The sequence below is a fragment of the Vicugna pacos genome, chromosome 13 (assembly GCF_048564905.1).
Source record: "Vicugna pacos chromosome 13, VicPac4, whole genome shotgun sequence".
Lineage (NCBI taxonomy): Eukaryota > Metazoa > Chordata > Mammalia > Artiodactyla > Camelidae > Vicugna > Vicugna pacos.
This window is the reverse complement of record NC_132999.1, coordinates 66,556,483-66,579,781: the sequence shown is the minus strand read 5'-3', so window position 1 is coordinate 66,579,781 and position 23,299 is coordinate 66,556,483. Positions and strand designations below refer to the sequence as shown.

The window sequence follows — 23,299 nt, the reverse complement described above, 5'->3', positions numbered from 1 at the left end:
GGACCCACGTTGTGTCGTTGGTGTTCCTGTCCTACGTGAGAGTTGGATCATACTGCGTGGCGTCCTTGTCGCGTGCGGGGACCGCCGGGGTGTGTCGCGTGGCGTTCCCGTCGTGTGCGTGGGGACCCCGGAGGCCGGGAGTGTGCGGTGGAGGGTGCACAGCCCCGTCCGGTCTGCCCCTCAGCTGGTTTGCGGTTGTGGTGGGGTCTGTGTGTGGGTTACTGGGCTCCGGCGGTGACGGGGCCGCGCGCCTTCGCAGCCGCGCAGGAAGCGGCCTCCGCCGGATGGGGGGCCCGGGGCGCCGCCGCCACCCCCGCGGAGCCGCCTTCCGGCGGGCGGGGCTAAACGGAGCCGAGCGGGGCTGAATCCCCGGCGGGAGGGGACGAGCGGAGCCGAGCAGGCCCGAGTCCTGGGCGGGCCGGCCCGAGAGGAGCCGAGCAGAGCCGAGTCCCAGACGGGCGGGGCCGAGCGGAGCCGAGGGGGCCCGAGTCCGGGGCGGTCGGGCCCGAGCACGGCCGAGTGGGTCTGAGTGCCCAGCGCGGGCGGGGGGAGCGCGCGTTCCTGGAAGAGCCGGCCGGGGGGCGGGCGCATTCCTGGCCGGCGCTCGGCTGAGGCGGACGCGCGGCCCCAGACGACGCACGGGGCGGGGCGGTTGCGCGGAGCGGGGCGGGGCGCGGGGCGGGGCGGCGGCGTGAGCTCAGCGGCCGGCGCTCAGTCCGAGCTGGAGCGAGCCGCCGGGAGGATGTGCGCCGAGCCTCGCGCCGCCGCCGCCGCCGCCGCCGCCGGGGTCTGAGGCCGCCGCCACAGGCGCTCCGCCGCCCCGGAAGCCGCGCGCGCGGGCGGGCGGGTGGGCAGGCCGCGGAGCGGGGCGCGGGCGGCGGGGTGGGCGCGGGCCGGGCCGGGAGGCCGGCGGCGGGCGCGACGCGGCCGGCCAGCGCCGCCGGGACGAGCCGGGCGGGCGCCGCGCGGTGGGAGGAGCGGGGCGGCGGCGGCGGCGCGCCGCGCGAGGACGGCCCGGCGGGCCCCGCGCCCGCGCCCCCGCTCCTCCCGGGCCCCTCGGCCTCGGCCGCCGCGGCGATTCGCGCCTCCCGGCGCCGGCACCTGCCCGCGCGCCCCCCGCGAGCCCCGGGCCCGCGAGCGTTGGCGTTGGCGTTGGCGGCGCGCGCTGGGGCATGCCCCGCGCCTAGGGCCCGGGGGGCGCGCGGGGGGCGCGCGGGGGGCCCGGGCGGCGGCGGCGGGCGCGGCGCGGGGCGCGTGGATGTGGCGCCGGGCCCGGGCGCCGGCGGGCTCCAGCGGCGGGACCCCTTCGCCCCGCCCGCCTTCCCCTTCGCGCCCCCGGGCGAGGCCGAGGCCGCGGCCGTAGTCGGCCGGGAGCCGACGGCGGGGGGCGGCCGGGGCCGAGGCCGGGGCCGCCGCCGGGGCGCGCGGGGCGGCGGCGGGGGCCGCGGGGGCCCCGGCGCGCGGGAGCGGGAGCGGCCTGGGGAGCCGGAGCGCAGTATGGAGGCGGCGGCGGGCGGTCGTGGCGGCTTTCAGCCGCACCCGGGGCTGCAGAAGACGCTGGAGCAGTTCCACCTGAGCTCTATGAGCTCGCTGGGCGGCCCGGCCGCCTTCTCGGCGCGCTGGGCGCAGGAGGCCTACAAGAAGGAGAGCGCCAAGGAGGCGGGCGCGGCCGCGGTGCCGGCGCCGGTGCCCGCGGCCGCCGAGCCGCCGCCGGTGCTGCACCTGCCTGCCATCCAGCCGCCGCCGCCCGTGTTGCCCGGGCCTTTTTTCATGCCGTCCGACCGCTCCACGGAGCGCTGCGAGACCGTGCTGGAGGGCGAGACCATCTCGTGCTTCGTGGTGGGCGGCGAGAAGCGCCTGTGTCTGCCGCAGATCCTCAACTCGGTGCTGCGCGACTTCTCGCTGCAGCAGATCAACTCGGTGTGCGACGAGCTGCACATCTACTGCTCGCGCTGCACGGCCGACCAGCTGGAGATCCTCAAAGTCATGGGCATCCTGCCCTTCTCGGCGCCCTCGTGCGGGCTCATCACCAAGACGGACGCCGAGCGCCTGTGCAACGCGCTGCTGTACGGCGGCGCCTACCCGCCGCCGTGCAAGAAGGAGCTGGCCGCCAGCCTGGCGCTGGGCCTGGAGCTCAGCGAGCGCAGCGTGCGCGTGTACCACGAGTGCTTTGGGAAGTGCAAGGGGCTGCTGGTGCCCGAGCTCTACAGCAGCCCGAGCGCCGCCTGCATCCAGTGCCTCGACTGCCGCCTCATGTACCCGCCGCACAAGTTCGTGGTGCACTCGCACAAGGCCCTGGAGAATCGGACCTGCCACTGGGGCTTCGACTCGGCCAACTGGCGGGCCTACATCCTGCTGAGCCAGGACTACACGGGCAAGGAAGAGCAGGCGCGCCTCGGCCGGTGCCTGGACGACGTCAAGGAGAAGTTTGACTACGGCAACAAGTACAAGCGGCGGGTGCCGCGGGTGAGTGTCCCGCCGCCCACCGGGCCTGGGCCTGGGGCGTGGGAAGGGCGGGGCCCTCCTGGGCCAGGGGTTGTGTCCTGTTCTTCTGCCTCCCCCACGTATCTCAGAGTTTTGTTTCGCTCTAAGGAAATTCAGGGTAGCGCCAGTGTCCCCACAGACAGCCCGGGAGGAAGGGCTTCCTGGCTGATCTCTGGGACCAGGTTTGCTGGTTGGGGGTCCTGGGGGGGCCTGGAGCAGGCCTGGTGGATGAAGCCTTCCCAAGGCCCACAGCCGTTGTCCAGATGGGCAGGGAAGGGCAGGCTTCAGACCTCGGACTCTCTCGCCCTAAGTCCCGGGAAGTTGGATCTGGGCGGGCCTTCCTGGGGCCTCAAGCCCAGGCCTTTCTCGGGGCCCAAGGAGGTGTCCAGACTGGGTAGGGGAGGATTCGGTCCTCAACCTAAGGCTCCAGGCTCACACACGGGTGTCTGCGTTTCCCAGCAGGCAGAACTTGGCCAGGCAGGCCCTGTTTGTGCCTTGAAGTCTTGGGAGACAGACTCAAAACTGAAGCCAGGTGTCCAGGCCGTGGTGGCAGGGGGCCGAGACTCAGTGACTCCAGCTCTGTGCGTCTGCCTTGGCCTGCCAGGGAGTGAGTCCCAGAGTACCCGTGTGGGGGCGAGGGCCACTTGGCACTGGGCTCGGGGACTGGTCACCGGGCACCTGGGGCCCTGGCTGTCAGAGGAGCTGCTGGCCTGTGATTTGTTTTGGATGTGCACGTTTCCTATCGCCTCTCTGAGACGCTGAAGGGTACGGCAGGGAGGCCGCTGGCCGAGGCTCTGTTGTTTGCCAAGAGGAGGTTCTGTGTGATCCAGCCTGGCAGCTTCCAGGCACTAGACGCCGGAACCATTCACTGGGGGCCTCACCAACTTTGCATGGCATCCCCCCATCCCTTAGTGTTTGTAACTTTTCTTTTAAACATCCAGGCTTATTAAACTGCGCACACAGAATGCTGCATCGGCTCAGCTATTCTTGGGAGGCCTAATTAATTCAGCTATTGCATCAAACTTTTTTTTCCAAATCTGTGAATAGATGCTCCCGCCCGGTTTTCTCTGGGCGCCCCTCCAGCAGAGTGTCAGAGTCTCAGGGAGCGGAGTAGGGGAGGGGAAGTGAGGGCCTGTCGCCTGTGCTCAGAGGGGGCCACCGCGTGCATTTGTGGATCTGGTGGTGCTCCTGCCCTTGGCTAGACCAGCGCCCAGGTGGCAGCTGTCTGCAGACTCTGGGGCTGGGATGGGGTGGGAGAGATGGTCTGAGCGGGCAGTGCCAGTGGGGAGGATGCTGACGGCAGACCCAGCAGGCCGGGCGGACCCTCATTTCAGACTGGGGGTTGGCTGTGTGTGGCTTGATGGCTGCTCCCTGTCAACGGGGGGCTTTTCTGTTGGGAGTGCTGGTTAGCATGGCCCAGGGGAGCCCTGTGTGCAGGATTGTGGTAGGTAAAACTGTGGCAAGTCACTTACATCCAGAGTGGACAGCAGAGGGTCTGCCTGGTGGGGTGCATCCGTCTGTGTCTCTGTCTGAATCTGGATCGTGTGTGTCCGCGGTCTCCCTGTCTTCCTGGGGTTGGCTTTTTGTCTCAGCTGCACACCTGGGCCTAGGCTCTCTTGTGGCAGCCCTTGCTGTTCTGAACACAGGTGTTCACAGGCTCAAGGAAGGACTGGTCTGGAGCTTGTGGGCTGAGGCACTGCCTAGGGAGAAGGCAAGGATGGTCCCCTGAGCCACAGTCCCAGAGAAGAGGCCGGAGCGTACTTTCACCCTGGTGATGTCAGCAGATGGTCAGCACTCCTTCAGTGCTCTCCCTGCTGCTGCTCAGGAATCATTTCTTAGTTAGAGGAACCTCCCCCGTGATGGTGAAAATGTGATCGTTGTAAGAGGCTGGAGTCTCCAGGCCTAAGTGTCAGCCCTGCCCTGTCCTCACAGTGGTGGCCTGGGCTGGTGGGCCTGCTGCTGGCCTCTGCCGTCCGCCAGTCACTCAGAGCTCCTGGGTGCTGTCTTGCCGGCTCCCCCCCCTCGGGGGGCACTCTGCCCACCAGCCTTGCCCGGTTATCCTCTTCTCGGGGCTCTGCCACTGCCTTGGTTCATGCGTTTGGGAATTCTGTGGCACACGGTCCTTTTCAGGTCTCCCCGGCACAGCTGTGCGCCTGTCTGGTTACAGGCTGGAGGCACCCTGTGAGGAGGGGGATGTCAATTTCAGGGTGGCTGCCAGACCCTACTTGTGGACGAAGCTGCCAGGGAAGACCCCTCTCCAGCACCGTGTCTATCTGTTCCATCCTCCCACTGCAGTTTGACAGATTATTCTTGGGACGTGTTTTGACTTAATTATTTGTCTTATAGTTTATTTTAATACTTTTGATTTGCTGAGGATGAGGACAGAGGAAACAAAAGATGTGCTGGGGCAGCCCTTTGTGGGGATGCGCCTCCCCTGGGTCTTGCTCGGTGACGTGAAGTGAGCCAAGTGGCGCCCTGGTCCCCCTACAGCACTTCTCTGCCGTCGGCATGGGCGGGGTTGGTGGCTGGCTCGGGACTTCAGTGCTGTCCTGGTGCCTGCTTGCTCTTGCGCGCCCTGCTGTGCCTGCGGCCCGACCACAGAGGGCTGGCGGTTCTGTGGTTGCCCCAGCGTGGAGCTGTGTTTGCAGTGGGGCTCCAGCTTTGAGCCTGGAAACGCTGTGCAGACGGCGAGTTCAGGTGTGCAGGCTGGGGTCCCTCCTCAGTGATCCCCACCCTGACGTCACAGGGGCCCAAGGAAGTGCTCTTGGCTGTCCCATGGCTGTCGGGGCCATGGCGCCCTGGCTGCTTTCCTTGGGGGTCTTGCAGTGGCCGGTCTGGCTCTGGAGCCCTGCATCCTCACTCTGTCCCTCGTGGGCCACGTGCCCTCGAGCGAGTTGCTTGACCTGTTTGTGCCTTAGTTTCCACAAGTGTGAAGTGGGCACCTTAGGAAGTAGCGGCCGTGGACAGCGTTTGTTTGTGGGGTCTTAGCGGTTGAGTGTCATGGGCAGGGCGAGGACTTGTTTTCTGCTGGGATCGTGTGGTGAGACACAGGAACCTTGGAGCCTTCCCCACGCCCACGGTTGGCTCTGTCCCTTCCTCCGGTGCTTGTCTGACGGCGTTGGGACTGAACAGGACTGATGTTTAACGGGATAGATCGCGCTGTCGGCGCGGCTGCTGGCTGGGACGTGGCTTTCCTGTGGGGGGCGCTGCCTCCTGGGGTGGACGGCACAGGGTCGGCCCTTTGCGGTGGGGTGATGGGCTCCTTGGAACGGCTGCTCCTGAGCGGCCTGATCCTTGGACTGGAGAACCAGGATCGTGCCCGTTTATTGTATGTCTGTCCTCAGGACGCCAGGTTCTCGGAGGAGTCGTCTTCATGGAACTAACTGCCCGATCTGCACGGCAGGGGCGTGGGCTGGTGGCGGGCAGCGGGCAGCGTGGGCTTCCGCCGTGGGATCCGTGTATGTTCTAGTGTTGAAAGCGGTATTTTCTCTGAGAGGAGACCTGGCCAGGCCATCCAAATGGAGGAGCACCGAGTCCCGCGGGCCCTCTTGGGGAGTGGGGGATCCTGGTCCAGGGACATTCTCTAAGGGGGGGTGCGAGTCGTACTTCTGAGCTGAAGTGACCACGAGAAGGAACGACATCAGGACCGTCCGTCAGGCTGGGACGGACTCTGACCAGCATGCTTCTCCGACACCTGCTCTTTGTCCGGGCGCTGTGCTCACCTGGGTACCGGCAGATCTGGGCACAGATGGAGAGGTTGCACTGTCCCTTGGTGCAGTTGCTTTGCTCTGGGTTTTCATGGGTCCCATGGTGATTTCCTGGCTTCAGGTGCTTGGGTGAGAAGCTGGGGTGCCAACCTGGGTGACGCTCTGAGGCGGGGCTCCTAGATGGATCCCACACCCATGTCCTGAAGGATGGGGTCTGTGAGTCCATCTGGTCGCCAGGGTGAAGGCTGCAGAGTGAAGGTGGGGGATCTTCTCAAACGAGGAGGCAGTTTGAGCGAGGCCTCTGGTTTCTAACCCGTGGTTGGCGTGTATGAGGGAGGGAGGGCGTGGGGGGCCGGGCACCCTCATTCTGTGCAGTGAGCAGAGCCCTTGCCATGGTCTCCAAGCCTGGGCCATCAGCTTATCTGTGCATGTGCCATCTTCAGCTGTCCTGCTGGTTTCCAGGCTCCTCCTTGGAGCTGGGCAGGGGCCCTTGCCTTCGAGGTTTCCCTGGGGCCGGTGTCTTGCCTTGGGGCAGCAGGTGACTGAGTGGCTCTCGCCCCTGTCCCCGCTGCCCCTCCGGGGCCCCTCAGTCAGTGCAGGGCTTTGAGGGTAAGGCCATCAACTCCCCACCTTCCTCGCAGTCCATCTGTGTGCCACTCCCTGTGACTGAACCCTGCCCCGCACCCTGGCCCTTGGGCGGTGGGAGGGTCCGGGGGAGGCGGTGCTTCCGGGCCCTGCACCCTGGCTGTCTGGCGGGAGGTGGCCGCAGCCGGCGGCCGGACTCTCTGTGGCCCAGAGACTGTTACACAAGCAGCAATAATGTGTCTCTTTCTAAGGATTGCGAAAGTTGGGGAGGATTTCTCCACTGGAAGAATTATGCAAGTTTCAACTGAAATGTTTTTAAAAAGTTTCTTTGTTGTGAGTCAAAATACAGAGGCCGAATTATTTCCTTCAGATCCGAGAGGGCTGGAGAAGTGGGGCTCCTTTCTCCCGAGGGCCCTTCCTCCTGCCCCGCCAGTCGCCGGGGACACTGCGGGCACACCAGGTGGGGGGCCGTGAGATCACGGAGAGCTTCTCTGCACATGTGGTGGAGATGCGCCTGGCAGGTTGGAGTCGCAGAGAAGGGACAGGAAGCCGTTTCCTGGGAGTGGGGGCCCCCTGTGGTGGGTGGCTCCTCCCTGCCGGGGCCATGAGTAGTCTGAAGTGGGTTTCAGGTGGTGTGGGTTAGAGCTGCAGACGATGTCTGTGAGAGCAGTGTGGGGCAGGTGGGGGACTCGGGGCCGTGTGTCCGCCGTGTGGCCTGCCCAGCGTGGCCCAGGTCCCCCCAGACTTTCCTGACCTCGGAGTCCAGGCCCCCAGAGCGACCAGGTGCAGTTTGTGCAGGTGAACTCAGGAAGCACGTAGCGTGCTCCAGGGTGGGCGAGGGAGCAAACTACAGCCTTTACGCAGCTTTTCTGTGACTAGAGGTTGGGGTTGTAGAAGCTCTCTGCTTTTAGAGCTCTGAGGGCACCCTGGAAACAGCCAAGGTGCCGTCTGGGTATTTGGCATTTGTGTCTTTTCTGATACTATTTTTTGTGTATGTATATTTATTTGTGCGTGTACGTGTCTATTGAAGTACAGTCAGTTGTGCCAACTTCTGGTGTACAGTATAGTGCTTCAGTCATACGTGAACGTACGTACTCGTTTTCATGTTCTTTTTCACCGTAAATTACTGCGAGAGAATGAGTAGAGTTTCCAGTGTGAATACAGTATGAACTTGTTTATCCATTTTGTACGTATTAGTATTTCCAAATCTTGAACTCCCGATTTATCCCTTCCTGATTTTACTTTTTGACTTAGAAAGATTCAGAGAGTGCTCTGACTTCTTGATTTTGCAGCTACAGATAATAATTCAGGAAGTCTTGGCGTGACTCCGTGGGCCGCACAGCCCACAGCGGTCTGGGTTCTCCGGGGAGCCCTGGCTGCGGCCGGCCCTGGGGGTTGTGTGTTTGTGGTTGTGTTGTTGGCTTCGTGGGGGTGGGGGAGTTCGGTCATGGCCGGGTCCCCAGTTCCGGGCCCGGAGTAAATACTTGTTGAATGACTCACAGAAGCCTGAAATCACTAGGTGTCAGGGTTTATTGGCGGCTTTGCTCTTGACGGCTAGAGGAGACGGCGCCTTTCTCGGAGAGGAGCAGCCTTTCGGATGTTGGGCATCCTCGTCCTCTCTCAGATCTGCGAGGGCCGCTGGGGCCTGACGCTGGGCCGTTGCCTGGGGGGTGATGCGAGGGTGCCCCCCACTCTGGCTCTACCTGGATGGGCCTGGCCCTGCATCTACCCACACTTGGCCTCTGCTGGGATGCTGGCTGGCTACTTTGAAAGAAGCATCTCTGGAAATGGGCTTCCTGCCGCTATGCTGCTGGTTTGCGGAGAAAACATCGCAGGTGGGTGGCCCTGGGTGGGGGTGGGGAGGGACGTAAGGCTGGTGGGCTTGAGGGCAATTGGAGCCCAGGTGGTCTGAGGGCCCAGGATGCCAGTGCGGCTCTGGTGTGGCCCTCGCCCTCCTTACCCGGCCCCAGAGCCCACATGTGAGGTGCCAACTGGGGTGCTGACTTAGCTGTGCGCCCCAACCCCAGGTCTGATCACACCAGAAGCCTGTTGGGACTGCAGGTGGGGGAAGTGGATATGTTTTTGGGTCACTCACCAGGTATCAGGGTCCTGTGTGCCCGTGCTAGCCTCCCTCTGCCTGAGGAGCTGTCGGTTCTGGCATCCCAGGAGCCAGCTGGCTGTGACTTGGTGTCTGGGGGCCTTCCTGGAATCTGGGCCTGGAGGCACTGTCTCCACTGCACCCCACCATTCCCAGCTGGCGGGGGCATCCCCCACGCCTCTCCTGGGACACGTAGCTTGTTGGGGAGGAAGTGTGTTCTGGGAGCTGGGGGGTCTGTCCTGCTTTGTGGGCAGGAGACCATTCCCCAGCCCCCCATGCCCGTGGCCATCACGGCCACACCCGACACCAACGACCAGGAGGGCCCTGAGCCCCAGGGAGGCTGGTGGCCCACCTGGCTCTGAGGCTGGTGGATTCTGGACCACCTGCGGGACCAAGTGTCCAGGGCCAAGGCCCCGCTTCCCCCGGGAGCAGTGCCTGCTCCTTGTGCACGGCACACGTCCACTTGCTGTCACCTCAGTGTTCCTGCGTGACCCTAGCCCCATGGCTGTGGTTTGTGACTCAGGCCTGGCTGGTAGGTGAGGCATCCATGTGGCAAGTGGCAGTGACGGGCCAGCTGGCACCAGCCGCGGCCTCCCCGCCGTGTGCGCTGCCTCAGACCCGACCCCCTGGCTGTCCACGCACAGAGCTGGGGTTGGCTGGGGCGGCGCTGCCGCGTGTGGTCCTGGTGGTCCTCCTGCTGCTGGTGGTGCGGGCTGTGGTTCTCTTATGGCCCCCGTGGACACGTTTATGTCCCCAATATTGTCCTCTCTGTCAGCTTGCTGCTGCACTCCAGCCCCTGGAGTGAGGGGTGGCTGTCACCCTGCAGACCCCCCTTGCCTGTGTGGCGCAGGGCGCCTCACGCAGGGAAGACGCCAGCCACATGGGCTGGCTTGACATGGACTCTGCGCTGAAAGTGACACGGAAGCCCCTCAGCCCGAGACGTCCGCGGCCCTCCTTCTTGCTTGGGCCCTGGGTGACGGTGGGTCCTGCCCCCCACCCCGAGTCCATGCGCTGGCCGGAGCCCTTCCTGAGGGTGGCGCCCGCGGCGTCACGGTTCCAGCCTTAGGGGCCTGCCTTCTGCTCCCCCTCCCTGCATGGAGGCAGGCACGTGTGCCAGGCTGGCCTCCTGCTCGTTTGTGTGAGGCCAGTGTGGTTGTCTATTCTGGTCTGTCGCCACCTGGGGGGCGAGTGTGTGTTGATGGCAGGGCTGCTGCTAGCTGCACCCGTGGAGGAACCGGGGCAGTGGGGCCGGCGGGGCTACCCACTGAGGAGGTCGAGGCAGAGATGCTGGGCAGCCAGCAGGTGTCCAGCGGGGTCTCTGCTGGGCTGGTTGGCTGAGTGTGGCGGACGAGGGTCCCCTCCCCAAGGCTGGTGGCCCTCCCGAGGAGGGGACCCCGCACCTGGTGTGAAGTCCCCAGGGTCTCGGCCTCAGCCTGCCTTGCCCTGCTCTCCTGGATGCGGGCGGCGGCAGGGATGGGGGACGTTGGCTCTGCCTCACCTGCCTCCCACTTCCGGCGTTAGAACCACGTTGCCCAAACCATTAAAAAAAAAATGACACTCCCAAGTTGAATGATATGCAAATGTAGTCAATTAAGCGAGGGGATTTTAATTAGCAGTTTAAGTTCATGTGTGAAGTGCCTAGCTTTAATTACTTGACAGTTTTGTTGTAAATTTGCTAAGTTTTTTTTTGCAGAACTATCAAAACTGTGATTTTTTTTTAACATCCTGTGTGTAATAAGTGTCGCCTGGCTTGCCTGACCCTCGTCGGTTTTGTCTCCGTTTATAAAGCTCTTCAAGCTGTGAAAGCAAGGTAAGCCTGTGGGTTGGCTCCGTGTGGCTCTGGGAGTCAGGCTGTGTTCCGTGTGTCCCAGGGCTGGCGGGCGGTGGTCTCGGGGGTCTGGTGAGAGGACACGGAGAGCCCTCCGCCCAGCTGGGTCCGGCCACCTGCAGTGGAGCTGGGCTGGGCAGTGTACATGGGTGTTGGGGGGTGGAAGGAGGCCTCCCTCGGAGCAGAGTGGGCTCCCCGACGGTTGTGGCTGGCCTGGCACCCAGTCTCTGCGGGACGGTCCTAGGTGGGAGCCAGAGGTTGGGGCACGCTGCTCTTTCTGTTAGATCCGTGTTGGAGTCTCCTCCCGTCTGGGAAGAATTTGCTTTACTTTTCCTGTCGCTGCTGTGGCGGTGGCCTCGTGTCCCTGGGGGTCTTCTGTGGGGGTCATTGCCCCTCAGATTCAATCACCTGACTGAGCTGCGTGCCTCTCACATAGTAAGGTTCTAAGTTTTCTCTCTTAAATGTTTAAATTTGAACTGTGGTTCTCGTGATTCTTTTTATGGGTCTGTTCTCTCTTCAGGAGTCCCTGGGACAGGGTCCTGTGTCTCGGTTCACCCTGTGATCCTTGGTGGCTAAGGACTGGGTCCAGGGCTCAGCAGGGCAGTGCCACCGTGTGGGCTGTGTCTTCGGGGCCCCAGCCTTCTGGGACCTGGGCTGGGGTGGTGAGTGGCCTGGAGAGGCGAGGAGGGGGCTCAGCAGAGCGTTGCAGAGCTGGTGGTCGCCCTGCCTGCCTGGGCCTCTGCCTCTGCTGCTTGCACAGGGAGGGGTGCGTGGCCGTGGGGCAGGGCCAGGCCAGGTTCGCTCTTGTCACCGCCCGGGAGTGCGAGTGGCCTAAGTTCCCCTGCTCCACCGGGAGGACCAGCGAACAGCACGTTTCTTTCGGGGCCATGGTGACGTGTCTGTGGACCCAGCAGGCTGCGGTTCCCCGACGGGGAGGTTCCCGAGTGCCCTGGAGCAGAGAGGCGCTTGGCGCAGCCCACGTGCCCAGCTCCGCCGTTGCCAGTGCCGTGCTCCCTTGGGCCCCCTAGCCTCTTCCTCCGCTTTCAGTGAGGGTGCCGTGACGTTTTTAAAGCAAGTCCCAGGCATCGTCTTATTTTACATCGAAGTGTTTCTGCGTGTGATAGGTACGGAACTGCGAGAGCCAGGGCCCCCATGCCCGCCCTGCTCTTCTGCTCATGCTGTGCAGGAGCCCGGGCCACCGTGGCGTGCGGTTGAAGGGCCTGCCTTGCACACGCGCCTCTGTGTGCATGTGTACAGCCACGGAGCATTTTGAGTCATCCGTGGTGTTGAGGTTCTGGAACTTACTTAGTGCCCCGGGCCTGGGCTGCATTTCTGCCACGACAGGAGATGCTGCAGAGAGACCTCAGTGCGGCAGCGTGTGGTCCGTGGGAGGCCCCGTCCACCGCAGCCACCTGCTTCCTGCCACCTGGTTACCAGTGCCTCTGCCCATCAGGGATGCCGTCCTGAACGTGCCCCTGTGCCCAGACCTGTGTCCAGCATGGTCAGTGGTGCTCACCTGGCCCCTGGGTGCCCAGTCTGCTGGCCCGGGTGCTGTGTGCGTGCGCTGGCCTGTGCCTGTGCCTGTGCCTGTGTCGGTGGGCGCTGGGCCCCCGGGGTGCCTCCAGCAGGAGCGTGGAGTGTTCCAGGTGCAGGTGTGTGCACGTGTGTCGGGAGCGCGGGCCGGACCAGGTTGCGTCACTCTGAGCTGTTCCCTGAAGCGGTTGCGCTGTCTGGCGGTCTCCTGCAGGGAGGACAGGGCCTGTGTCTCCCGGTGGCTCAGCTCAGTGTCACTGCGCTTCTCGTCGGAGATCTGGTGGGTCAGAGGGACGCACCCTGGCCTGTTTGAGATGCCTTTTTTTGTTGTTTCGTTTACTCACTCAGACGCACAGTATGTGTCCGTGTGTTTCCTTTTCGTCTGCAGTCAGGTGGGGCGGCTGTTTCTTCCTGAATCTGTGTACGTTTCTGGTCATTTCCTCAGTAGACTGATGGCCAGATGTGGGCCCTTTTTAAGGGTCTTTGTTTTTCTGTTTCCAGCATTTTCTCTCACCACGTGCCGGGTACCTGCCCACTTCCCTGCCTCCCCGCAGCCTTCACTGCCGTTCAGAATACCCTTGTCAATCTGAAAGGGGAAATCTCATTGTTTAATTTTTTTCTAGTCGGGTTGGCCGTTTTGTTACTTTTAATATTTTTTTCCTGTAATTTGCCTATTTTTTTGTGTGTGGTGAAATATGCATATCAGAAAATTTCTTACCCATCTTTAAGGGCACAGCTCTGGGGCATTCAGCACATTCACAGTTGTGCAGCCATCACCACCATTGTTGCCAGAGCCTTCTCTTCCCAAACTGAAGTTCTGCCCCTACTCAACACTCACTCCTCACCCCCCCAGCCCCAGGCCCCCACCCTCCTACTTGTTGCTTGTAGGATTTTGACTCCTCCAGGGACCTCACAGAAGTGGGGCCACACAGTGGCCTGTTGTGACGGCTTATTCCGCTGAGCGCAGTGTCCTCAAGGTGCATCCACGAGGTAGCCGTTCAGAATCTCCTTCCTCTTTAGGGCTGAATGATGCTCCACTGTGTGGCTGGGCCACAGTTTGTTTATCCACCTTCTGTAGGTGGACACCCGGATTGAATCTGTGTTTTAGCTCCTGTGACTTCTGCTGCTGTAACCGTGGGTGCACAGAGGTCTCTTCCAGGCCCTGCTTCCAGTTCTGCTGGGTGCAAACACTCGAGCAGAGTTGGGGGCTCACGTGGTCGTTCTGTGGTCGGTTTCTTGAGGAGCCTCCACGCCGTCACGCACGGCAGCTGCGCCCCAGCTCCCCGCCCCCACGTCCCCGCCAGCGCTTGCTGTTCTGGTTTTCGATAGTGGCCACCCCGACGGGCGCACGGTGGAGTCTCGCTGCGCTGCGGTTTGCTTCCCTGGAGGTCGGTGGTGCTGAGCACCTCGTGTGCGTGAGGGGCCCTGCGTGTCGTCTTCGGGGAGGGTCTGTCAAGTCCTTGGTCCCTTTTGAATTGGGCCGGCTGTTTGGTTTTGCTCAGCTGTGGGAGTTCTGCCTGTTCCCCGTGCACATCACGTGGTGGGTGACTGATGCTCTGTCCGCTGCGTTCGCCGTGGTTTAGTCCTACCTGTGTGACACTGGGACGTCAGAGGCTGGAGTGGCACAGGGCGGGGGTCCTTACCGACAGTGGGGTGCAGCCGGCAGGCCTGGGTGTGGGCCAGGTCGTCTCCTCTGGGGCGCCTGCTGTGCGCCTGGCAGGTGGCGGCCGGGGCCAGGGCAGAGCCTGCAGAGGGCCGGGGCTGGGAGCGCGGGGCGGCCTGCGCCTCCGGAGGCCTGTGGGAGAGCTGTGGGTGCACGGGTGCCTGTGCCCGGGACGCGGGGCTCTGGACAGACGGCTGGCCTCAGCCAAGGGGCGGGGCGGGCTCTAGGCTCTGAGGGTGGCCTGGTGAGCCTGGCCCGAGCTTCCTTCTCTCTCAGGTCTGTGTCCTGCCAGTTCCTGGAGAAAGTTCTTTTAGCAAGAAATGGGGGACTCACTGAAAGGATGCTGCTCACCACACTTGTGTCCCTTTCCTCTTAATCTTGTCACCAAGTGTAGATGGCCTGGGGACCCAGAGCAAAGGGACACCCCCTCCCCCAGCAGTGTGGGGACAGCTCGGGGCAGGGCAGCCCGGTGGCCGGGTGCTGACTTCTCCGAGGGTAGAAGAGGGGCCCAGAGGTGCCGGTGGGACGAGGGAGACACCGTGCTTGGGAGCGGGTGTGGTGGCCCTGCAGTCCCATCCAGCTTGGCTCGGGGAGCCTGCGCCCAGGGCCGCTGGCTGCTTGACTCCCTCCCCCCGCCTCTGAGCACTGTTCCCACGCGGCTGGCCCTGTCTGCACAGCTTGTGCCCCTCTTGCGGGCTGTTCGGTCCAGGCCGACTCCCAGCCATGATTTCACGTTGTGTCTGCTGGTTTCAGGAGGCCGTGGAGCCCAGTGGCCCAGGAGATACTGGTCCTCCAGGCAGGCCACACACAGTCAAGCTCTGGCACCTCACGGGGAGGCCAGCATGTGTAAGTGACCATGGGCGTGAGGCTCGAGGAGGGGCTACACGCCTTCCCTGGAGCCCCTGGTGGCCTTGAGGTCATGGGGTGACCCTTGGGGCCTGGATGGTCGCCTTGGCAAGGATGGGCTGCATCCACGCTGCCCCTATCCCGGGCCCTGGGCTGCACTGACTGAGCTGCTGTCTTTGCTGTTGGCCTCCTGTGTCGGGAGCAGGCTGGACCCTGGGTGGATCCCAGGCCAGGGTGACTCCCTGCTCTTTTGTCCTGCTTTGTCTCCTGTTGAATGTGGGTGAGAGTCTGGGGTGTGAGGGTGGCTCCTTGGGGTAGATCTCGAAAGGGCAGTCCTTGAGTTTAGTTTTGCAAATACTGCTGGGTGCCTACTCGGTGGGTGGAGATGACCCCCTGGTCGGAGTCAGAAGGCAGGCCTGGCAGTGGGAACCTGGGCAGGGCCTCCTGTGACCACCGGCTGCAGTGAGAGTGGCTCCTGGTGTTTGGGGTAGAAAAGGAGGGTTGGAAATCCCTGCCTCCGCAAATGAATCAAAAATCTCTGTGGTTGGGTCTGATTTTAACCTCTGTTTTCTTTCCCCCATCTTCTCTGTGCAAATAGCAGGGAGTATGACTCTTCGGTTCTTCTGGTTAAGTTGACGTTTCTGGAAGTTCAGTGAGGCAGCGTAACCACGTGACTAGGGGCATGGATTCCTAAACCTGATCCCTGGGCCCAGATCCTGGCTCGGCTGCCTCTCTGGATCCAAGGCCGTGGCACTTCTGGAGCCTTGTCCCGTTTGTAAAACGGAGGGATGAGGGTGCCTCAGCCCTGTGGCCGTGCCGTCAGCTGTCCCACCCTCTCTTTCCAAGGCCAGAAGTCTGACAGGAGGCAGCGGGCTGACAAGCTGTCCAGGAGTCCAGCCGGGCCAGGCGGATGGTTGCCAGCAGGTGCAGGACGACGGCGCACGCGTGTGCGCCAGGCACCGAAGCCTCCCTGTGCCATGACGGGCTCGTCAGTGGACAGGGGCCCATGCCACCTGTTGTCAGTGTGCCCCCCACCGGCCTCCCCGTGGATTTCCCAGAGCCCAGCTGCCTTCTGTGAGGAGCTGTCCGAGGTGGGGCGTGTCGGTGCATTTGACCTGGGCCTCTGCGTGTGGTCCTGCTGGGATGCTGGGAGCCACCACTGTCCTGGGGGCCCAAGGGGCACCGGCTGAGGCTCTGGGCTCCGGGCTCTGTGTTAGGCCTGCCCTGCCAGTAGGTCGTACCTGGTGATGGGTGTGGCGAGTCCCTTCTCTGCCAAGTTCAGCTTTCAGACGACCCCGTGGTGGGAGGGAAGACCGGCATTCTGTTTCAGAGCTAGGTTGGTGGATAACCCTTCAAGCAATGATTTAGGTAAATGAGCCCACACCCTCACCGCAGTCTCCTTCTGAATGGGGCGAGACTGACCCCAGGGTGGCTCTTGTTGGGGAAAGTGAGGTTGTCAGAGAGTGCAAACAAGCCGGTGCTTGGAGAGCCCTGCCTCGAGGTTCCTGGGCGCTGGTGGGCAGCAATCTCTGGAGGGAAGGGCCAGCGGGGCAGGGGCGCGGAGCTGACTTCCCAGGTCAAGAGCCTTGGCCGGACAGGAGTCGGGGTCCCGGTCCTGCAGTCCTGGCTACAGCAGGTGGGGCTCTCTGTCCGCCTGCTTCTGTTGGTCCAGGTCCTCGGGGGCTATGTTCCTCGTGACAGAGAGCTGAACTGGAGTTGGAGACCTGTTGTCGGCTACCAGCGTTTGTTACTGTTCAGGAGATGTGGAATTTTCAGTTGGCTGTCAAGCTGCTGTCAAGTTTCTGATGCTCTTGGGTCCGTGTTTCAGAAAAACCACTCAGTGCGCCTTGCGTACTGAGGGAGGCCGTCGCCCTGCACACGCGCGCATCCCCGAGTGCTGGTGTCGGCTCTTGGCACGTGTTCCCACATGTCCTCGTGTCCCCAGGTTGCAGGGTGGCCCTGTGCCCTGGCTGCTGCAGCATCTGTCGGCCTGGTGCCCCTTCATGGTTCAGGACTTCTTACTCTGAGAAGTCTTCAGACCTGCAGGGGAGTTTGGAGAGCAGGGCTCACCAGGCTCGCTGCTGCTGCTTCCTGCCACACTGGCATGTGTCCACCCCTGTGGCCCTTGGTGTGTGGCTGTGGTCCAGCGGCTGCCCAGGGCCCAGTCCTCCTCCCGTCGCCCTTCTGTCCTCCTTCAGTGGTTTGCTTCCTCCCAGGACCTGCCTGTGGTCAGGCTGTCTGTTCCTGGGCCCCGGTCCTCTGGGATCCTGCCTGGCTCTGGTCTGCGTGACCATATTTGTTTGGAGGGCGGGGCTGTCCCGTGGACTCCCCCTCCAGCCTGTGCCTGGCGTGTCTTCTGGTGGGACAGAGGTGGCATTTGGGACTGGAGCCCTGTGCAGGCAGCTTGGATGGTCACCTCTCCTGGGGACAGCATCCTGAATCATGCTCGTGGGTGGGGTCCGCCTTGCCCTCCATGGTTAAAAAGTAATCTGTGGGGAGACTTTAGGCCCCGTCAGCATCCCAGCCCCGTGAACGTCCTCCCGGTGGGTTCATCCTCCCTCTGGGCTTGGTCAGTCTGCCCACCTCTCTCGCCTCCGGGAGTGCTGCCCCCCCATCCTGCTGGGCAGTGTCACCAAACTCAGCTCAGCCCCTTGCAGTGTTGCGGTTGTTCTGATCGCTATCTTGATGCCGCAGTTGTCCCTGTTTTGGCCGCGCACTGGGACCCGGTTCCTCCGGGTGTCTTTTCTGTGAGCCCCTCGCCGCCCCCACACCCCGTGGCACGCACGGCCCGTCCACTCCTGACCGCTCGCTGTCGGGGAGCTGCTTACTGGGTGCTCGGGGCTAACTGAGCGCAGCCCCTTGCGGTGGACGTGTCCGCCCCCGAGCCGGAGCCCCTGGGGGGCGGGAGCCGATCTCAGCACGGGGTTGGGTCATGACGGGGCCACCCTTGGTGGCTGCTGAAGACAGAGTGTCTCTCCGCACGTGCTTGTCACTTGGCTTTGAGGTGGGATGGAGAGGATTGAAAACTGTCCTTTTTTTTGTTTCATTTCAAAAATAAACCTTTATTCTACCTCAGATTTCTGACAACCAGTGAGGTATAAAAGGGTGGTTCGTCTTTAGCTGCTCTAGAGAAAGGTGAGTGTTTTGAGAGCAGTAGGTGCTGTTGTAGGGTGAACGCCCCTGGGCCTGGCAAGGTGGTCCCGGGGCGGCCAGGGAGGCTGCCCCCACTCCAGGCCTCCCGGGCCGTCTGGGCTCCTGGCCCCACCCAGCGGGATGCAGGGTCCCTAAGGGTTCCCTGCTTTGCACCTGCTTAGGGCTGTTACCTGCTTGAGCTGCTGACCACAGAGTGATGCCAGAACTTTCATCAGAGGCCAGGCAGCCCTGCGATTTGTACCCGAAGAGAAGACGGAGTGTGAAGACCTGCACAGCCCCGTGGGTCCCCAGCTGTCTGTACGGTCCCTGGGCGGGTTCCGTGGTCAAGGCCAGGGTCTGGCAGTGTCTCCAGAAGAGCCTCCCAGTGAGTCCAGCTTGTCAGTAGGAGGCTGTGAATGTGGAGCCTCAGGAAGAAAACAAGGGTTGCCTAATCGAGCATTTCACGGCCCGGTTTGGCCCCAGCTGCTCCAGCTGCTCCGTGGGGTGCCAGGCACGTAATGCCCAGCCTCCCCTGTCCGAGCCTGCAGCGTGGGGGCGCGGGCCGGGAGCCCCCGGGCCCGGGAGCCACATCCTCCCTGGGTACGGCTCCCAATCAGTGTCCGTCCTCCTGTCTGTCACGTGCCCTTGAGTGGTGTGTCCCGGGGGCCAGCCTTCCACGAGGGGGAAGGATGTGAGCACAGGTCTGTCCTCGGACAGGCACTTGGAGGGAACGGTGTGCGAACTGAGGTTCTCTCAATTTCTCCTGCACACACGCCTCGTCCCCAAGGCTGCAGCCTCTACCAGGGGCTTTGCCTTTGTTCCCGGGGCCGTGTTCGCAATGCGTGTGCATTTGCTAATAAACTAGCCACGTGCTCCACAGCCCAGTTGTCCGAGGAGGAGGAGGCGGTGGCGGCGGCACTGGGGTGCTTTCAGGTGGGTGCTGTGTGCGCTCCGGCCCGCCCACCCGCCGAAGCCCACCCAGGGGTGTTGCAGGTGAGTGGGCAGAACAAGCTGTGGCCATGTGCTGCCCCTTCCCTGCCCACCTGGTGTCAGGGTCTGTGTGGTGTGTGTAGAGCCCAGAGATCATCACTTGGATGCTGTGGGATGTGGCCCAGGGAGCGCTGCCCCTGTGGGACGAGCCTCATGGTGGCCAGGCGGTAGTGCCGGGGGAGGGGGCAGACACCTGCCGGCAGAGGCCTGGGCCAGGCTTGGTGTTGGTGGTCCATGGGCACCACTGATGGAGTGCCCAGCGCTGTAGAGGAAGGGGCTTGGTTCTCCACGCTGCACCCCTGCCGTGTTGATTACTCCAAGGGCCTCCTCTGACCGAGGGGCCATCTCAGGCCCATGCATCCCCACTGCTCTGCCATCTTAGTGGTGTGCCCTTGCCCCGGCCACGGAGGGGGACTGCGCTCACTGGTGCTGTCCTTTGCTGCCTGCCCTGCAGTCGGAGGAGGGCCAGAGGGGCCAAGAGCAAAGACAGCCTGACCGTCTCTGGGCCGTGGGGGACCTGGACTGTGGCCGCGGGGGCAGCCTTCGGGGCTGCAGTCCTGTAGTGTTGAGCACCTCTGTGGGGCTGAGCCGTGGTGAGCGTGCTGCATGCTCTCTGTCCCAGATTCTCACCAGTAAGTGGCTCTTGGTGGGCTCGGGGGTGGCTGTTTCTCCCAGGCTTCCTGACACACGTGGGAGCTGCCTGTTTGTCTCCAGATGTTGATTCTGGATAGTCTGGAAGTTCCGCCATGTACATTGGGCCATAGTTTAGCTGGATGCACCTGCCTGGAGTGCTGGCTGGGCGGGCCTGTGTCCCCCTCTGCAGCGCACTGGCCCGTCCCCTCCCTTAGATGAGACACCGTCGGGCTACGAGCCCAGAGAGGAGTTGTCACCCGCTGTGGTGCTGATGGAGGCACCGCCCCCCAGGTCCGTCTCGTCACCTCCCTGTCCCTGGAGTAGCCCTCCGTGAAGCGGCCTCGTCCCAGGAGCTGCTGGGCTGAGCACTCGGGGCCCTGTGAGGTGTTTGGCTGCTTTCCATTTTGATTTACTTGCTGCTCCGCCTGGACACATCGAAATGTGCCCCCTGGCTGCCAGACTGTCCTCCGTGCACTCCCGGTTGCCACCGCTGCCTCGGGATGGGCGACGCAGACCCGGGGACATTCTGGGCGGGCCCAGGTGGCTTTCAGCCCCACGCTGCCCAGCCAGGCCTGCTGTGTCATGAGACAGCAGTTGTGGGCCTGCGCCCCGGGCACGCTGATGCCACCCTCCATCTGTTGGGGCTGGAGGCTTTGACGTCTGTTCTCACCCTGGCGCAGTGTCCTCTTTGCATTTTGCCCTTGCCTGAGGTCTGTGGCTAAAGGGCGGCTGGCATCCCGGCCTGTCTTCCCGCTCGGCTTTGGGCGGGGTTTCCTGTTGGTTGCCTGTCTTCCTCTTGACCCCGTGTTTCCCGTTACCTGTGCCTGCCGCCCCTCCAGGCCTGCTCACCGCCTTGCATCTCAGGTTTGGGTAAATCACCCTTTGTGCTGATTATGACGACCCTCCTGTTGGGCGTGTTCACCCTGAGCCGGCGTACGTGTCCCGATCTTGCTTCCTGTCCATCCTGGGTCCTGGGTCAGTTGTGGTTTTCTGCCCCGCTGCGTGTTGCTGTCCACTCCGGGGGGGCCCTGTGTGCTGGCCTTGGCACTTGACCTGCCTTGCCTTCTGAGCCCAGCGTCTGGAAGGTGGCCACAGCAGGCCTGGTGCGTCCTGTCTGCCCCGTGCTGGGCACCTGTGTGCCCTGGTTCCCAGAGGCCCTGCTCTAGGTGTGGACGCTTGGCGGTGCTTCCTGGCCACCAGTTCATCGCTGTCTTGGCCTCTGGCTGGATGTTGGCCTTTGACAGCCGTGTTCTGCTCTCTCACCATCTCTTGGTGTCACTTTCTGAAGATGTCCTTCACTTTATCATCTGACATTTGCTCTTTAACCTGTCGACTTTGGCTTTTTGTGATTTCATTTTTAATTTCGAAGACATCTTGTGTTTTTCTTTTTTTGCAGAACGGCATTTAAGGTCAGTCAACAGCTCAGCTCCACAACCAGTTGTTTTTTCTTTTGCAGACATTCAGACCTGTTCTTGTCTCGTGGATGTGGTGTCTTGTCTCCCATCCCCAGGGATACTGACAGTGGTTTCCTTGGAAATCCTGTCTCTTTCTGGACCTGGGCTTCGCCAGGCTGGCTCTCCCCACGGTGATGATTCCTGACGCGCTGGGTGGTGGTGGTGCAGCAGGCTCCTGGGGTCCACTGCGTGGCTCCTCTCCGGGGCTCACAGGCTGTGCTCCCAGGAGGCTTCCTCTCTGCCCCCGGGGCGGCTGGCATCTCCCGGGGCTGTCTCTGTGGTGGCTGCCCAGCCTCCTCCCCGCCCCTCACCCTCCCTGGTTGCCCAGGGTTAGCATGGTTCTTCCTTCATGGAGAGCAGGGCTCTGGCAGGGTTTTGAGGAGATGGGGTTGAAGCGTTTTTGTTCCTCCATCTTGAAACAGGCTGTCTTTCTTCGTCATGCATTTTAACTATTATCTCTTTTTGATGTGTTTCTCTGGATTTGCAAAAGGTTTTGACATTTCAGGCACTCAGGAAGGAAGGGCAAAGAGTGCTTCAAAAGGAAAATGTGGTATTGCCAGTTATTTGTGACTCTAACCAGAAGTCACCCTCAGATAACCAGGGTTTATTTTCTCCAAGTGTCTTGTTTCATGCCGGGCGTGCGTGCGTGTCCACACAGGACTCGGTATCCTCGAAGGCCTTGCACGCAGTGCCTGTGGCTGAGTACGGGCCTGAGTGATGTGGGGGGATGGCTCAGGCCCCTTAGTCTAGGATTCAGTCATCCCCGAAGTGACTGAGTTTCAGATTCTGTTGAGAGGAGTGCAGAGTCAAGAAAGAAGGTGAACCAAGATGACTGTGTAATGGTTTTTTTTAATGAGTTGAAAACTCTTTGTCGAGAGCGAGAAGAGCCAGCCAGAGCTATTAGTGACAGGTTTGTCGGGAGTCTCGTTTCCTTTCTCTCTGTTTTGAAAGCTTCCCCGTGAGCGCACGGAGGCGGCGGGCTTGCTTCATGCTTCATCAAAGGGCCGGCGCCTCCTGGGGGCGTGGGCTACAGCTTCCTGCTGCGGGCTGGCTGCCCGCCTGCTTGCGCCTGGTTCTGGACCAGGCCACCTTTCTTGCTGGCGTTCTCGGCTCTGAAACTGGAGGCTGAGGATTCTTAAATGCCCGGCTTGTGGGTCCCACCCCCGGAGTTTCAGATTCCGGGGTCTGAGGTGGGTCCTGGGAATTTGCATTCTAGGAAGTTCCCGGGTGATGCGCACCGCCCCCCAACCCTGCAGAGCCACTGGGCTGCAGCCCCGCCCCCGCCCTCGGGGACTCTATCTTTGGGGGTGGCTGGCGGCCACTCTCCTCTGCGTTCACTGGGCCTGTGGTGGTGAGGACTGTCCGCAAGGCCACAGGAGCAGTTGGGCCTTTAAGGGGAGGCTTGCAGGCTCCTGCCCTGGGGAAGGAAGTGGCTTCCAGGCGCCACGGCGGTGTTCCGGGACACCTTTTTGGGATGGAAGAGGGCTGCAGTGGCTGTCGCCCCGTGGGGACTGTTTAAAGCCGGAGGACAAGCAGGTCCTGGGCCGTGAAGGCTACGGTTGGGGTCATTGCCGTATAGTCGTTTTAGAGGCAGCCTTTTAAGGGCATGAGGAACGCAACAGCTGCGCACGCTTAGAGCCGCGTGAGGATGTGGCCGAACTCGTGGCTGCAGTCGAGATGGGGAGCCTGCCCCTCCCCCACAAAGGGTCCCGGTGCCCGCAGCGGCCCCTCCCTGCTGCCCCCTGCACGCCGACCCCGAGGCCGCCAGCCAGCCCCTCTCAGTGTGGGTGGGGTTGCCTTGTCGAGAGCTTTCTGTACATGAAGTTTTGGGGTCTTTGGTCTGGCTTCTTCCGCTCGGCGTACTCATTGTGAGACTCTTCTGTGTTGCTGTGTCGGTAGCTGGGGCTTTTGCTTCCACTCTGGGTTGCGGCCTGTCGTGTGGATTTGCCCCAGTGTTGATCACACACCTGTTGAGACGGCCTGGGCCACTTCCAGGTCTTGGCTGTCAGCCACAAAGCTGCGGCGAGCACTCGCTGGCAGGTTTTGCAGGGACACGGTTTCACCCCTGTGCGTAGGTGCCTGGGTGTGGACCGGCTGCGTCGTGTTTCCCCACGTGTGTCTGGCTGCTCAGAACATCACACTGTCCCAGGTGCCCGCACGGCGCCCTCAGCAGCGTGCAGTGTGGTCGTTCCCTGGAGTCTCAGCCGTCCTGACCGATGCGGGGCGGCGGCGCGGCCCTCACCAGCGCCTCCTGCATACGGGGGCTGCTGGGCATCTTTCCCTGTGCTTACTCGCCGTCTGTGTCTCCCGTGGAGAAGTGTGCTCGGATGTCCGCCTGTTGTTTAA

General features: G+C 62.5%; 1 protein-coding gene across 1 annotated transcript in view; it reads left to right on the top strand.

The window, feature by feature from the left end:
• The first annotated feature begins 913 nt into the window (after nt 1–913).
• The window catches only part of SKI (SKI proto-oncogene), a 60,188-nt gene continuing 37,802 nt past the window's right edge, over nt 914–23,299 (top strand). Inside the window, exon 1 of the mRNA XM_072975581.1 lies at nt 914–2,466. Within this exon, the coding sequence (XP_072831682.1) occupies nt 1,498–2,466 (969 nt within the window). The 5' untranslated portion in view covers nt 914–1,497. The remainder of the gene's footprint in view (nt 2,467–23,299) is intronic.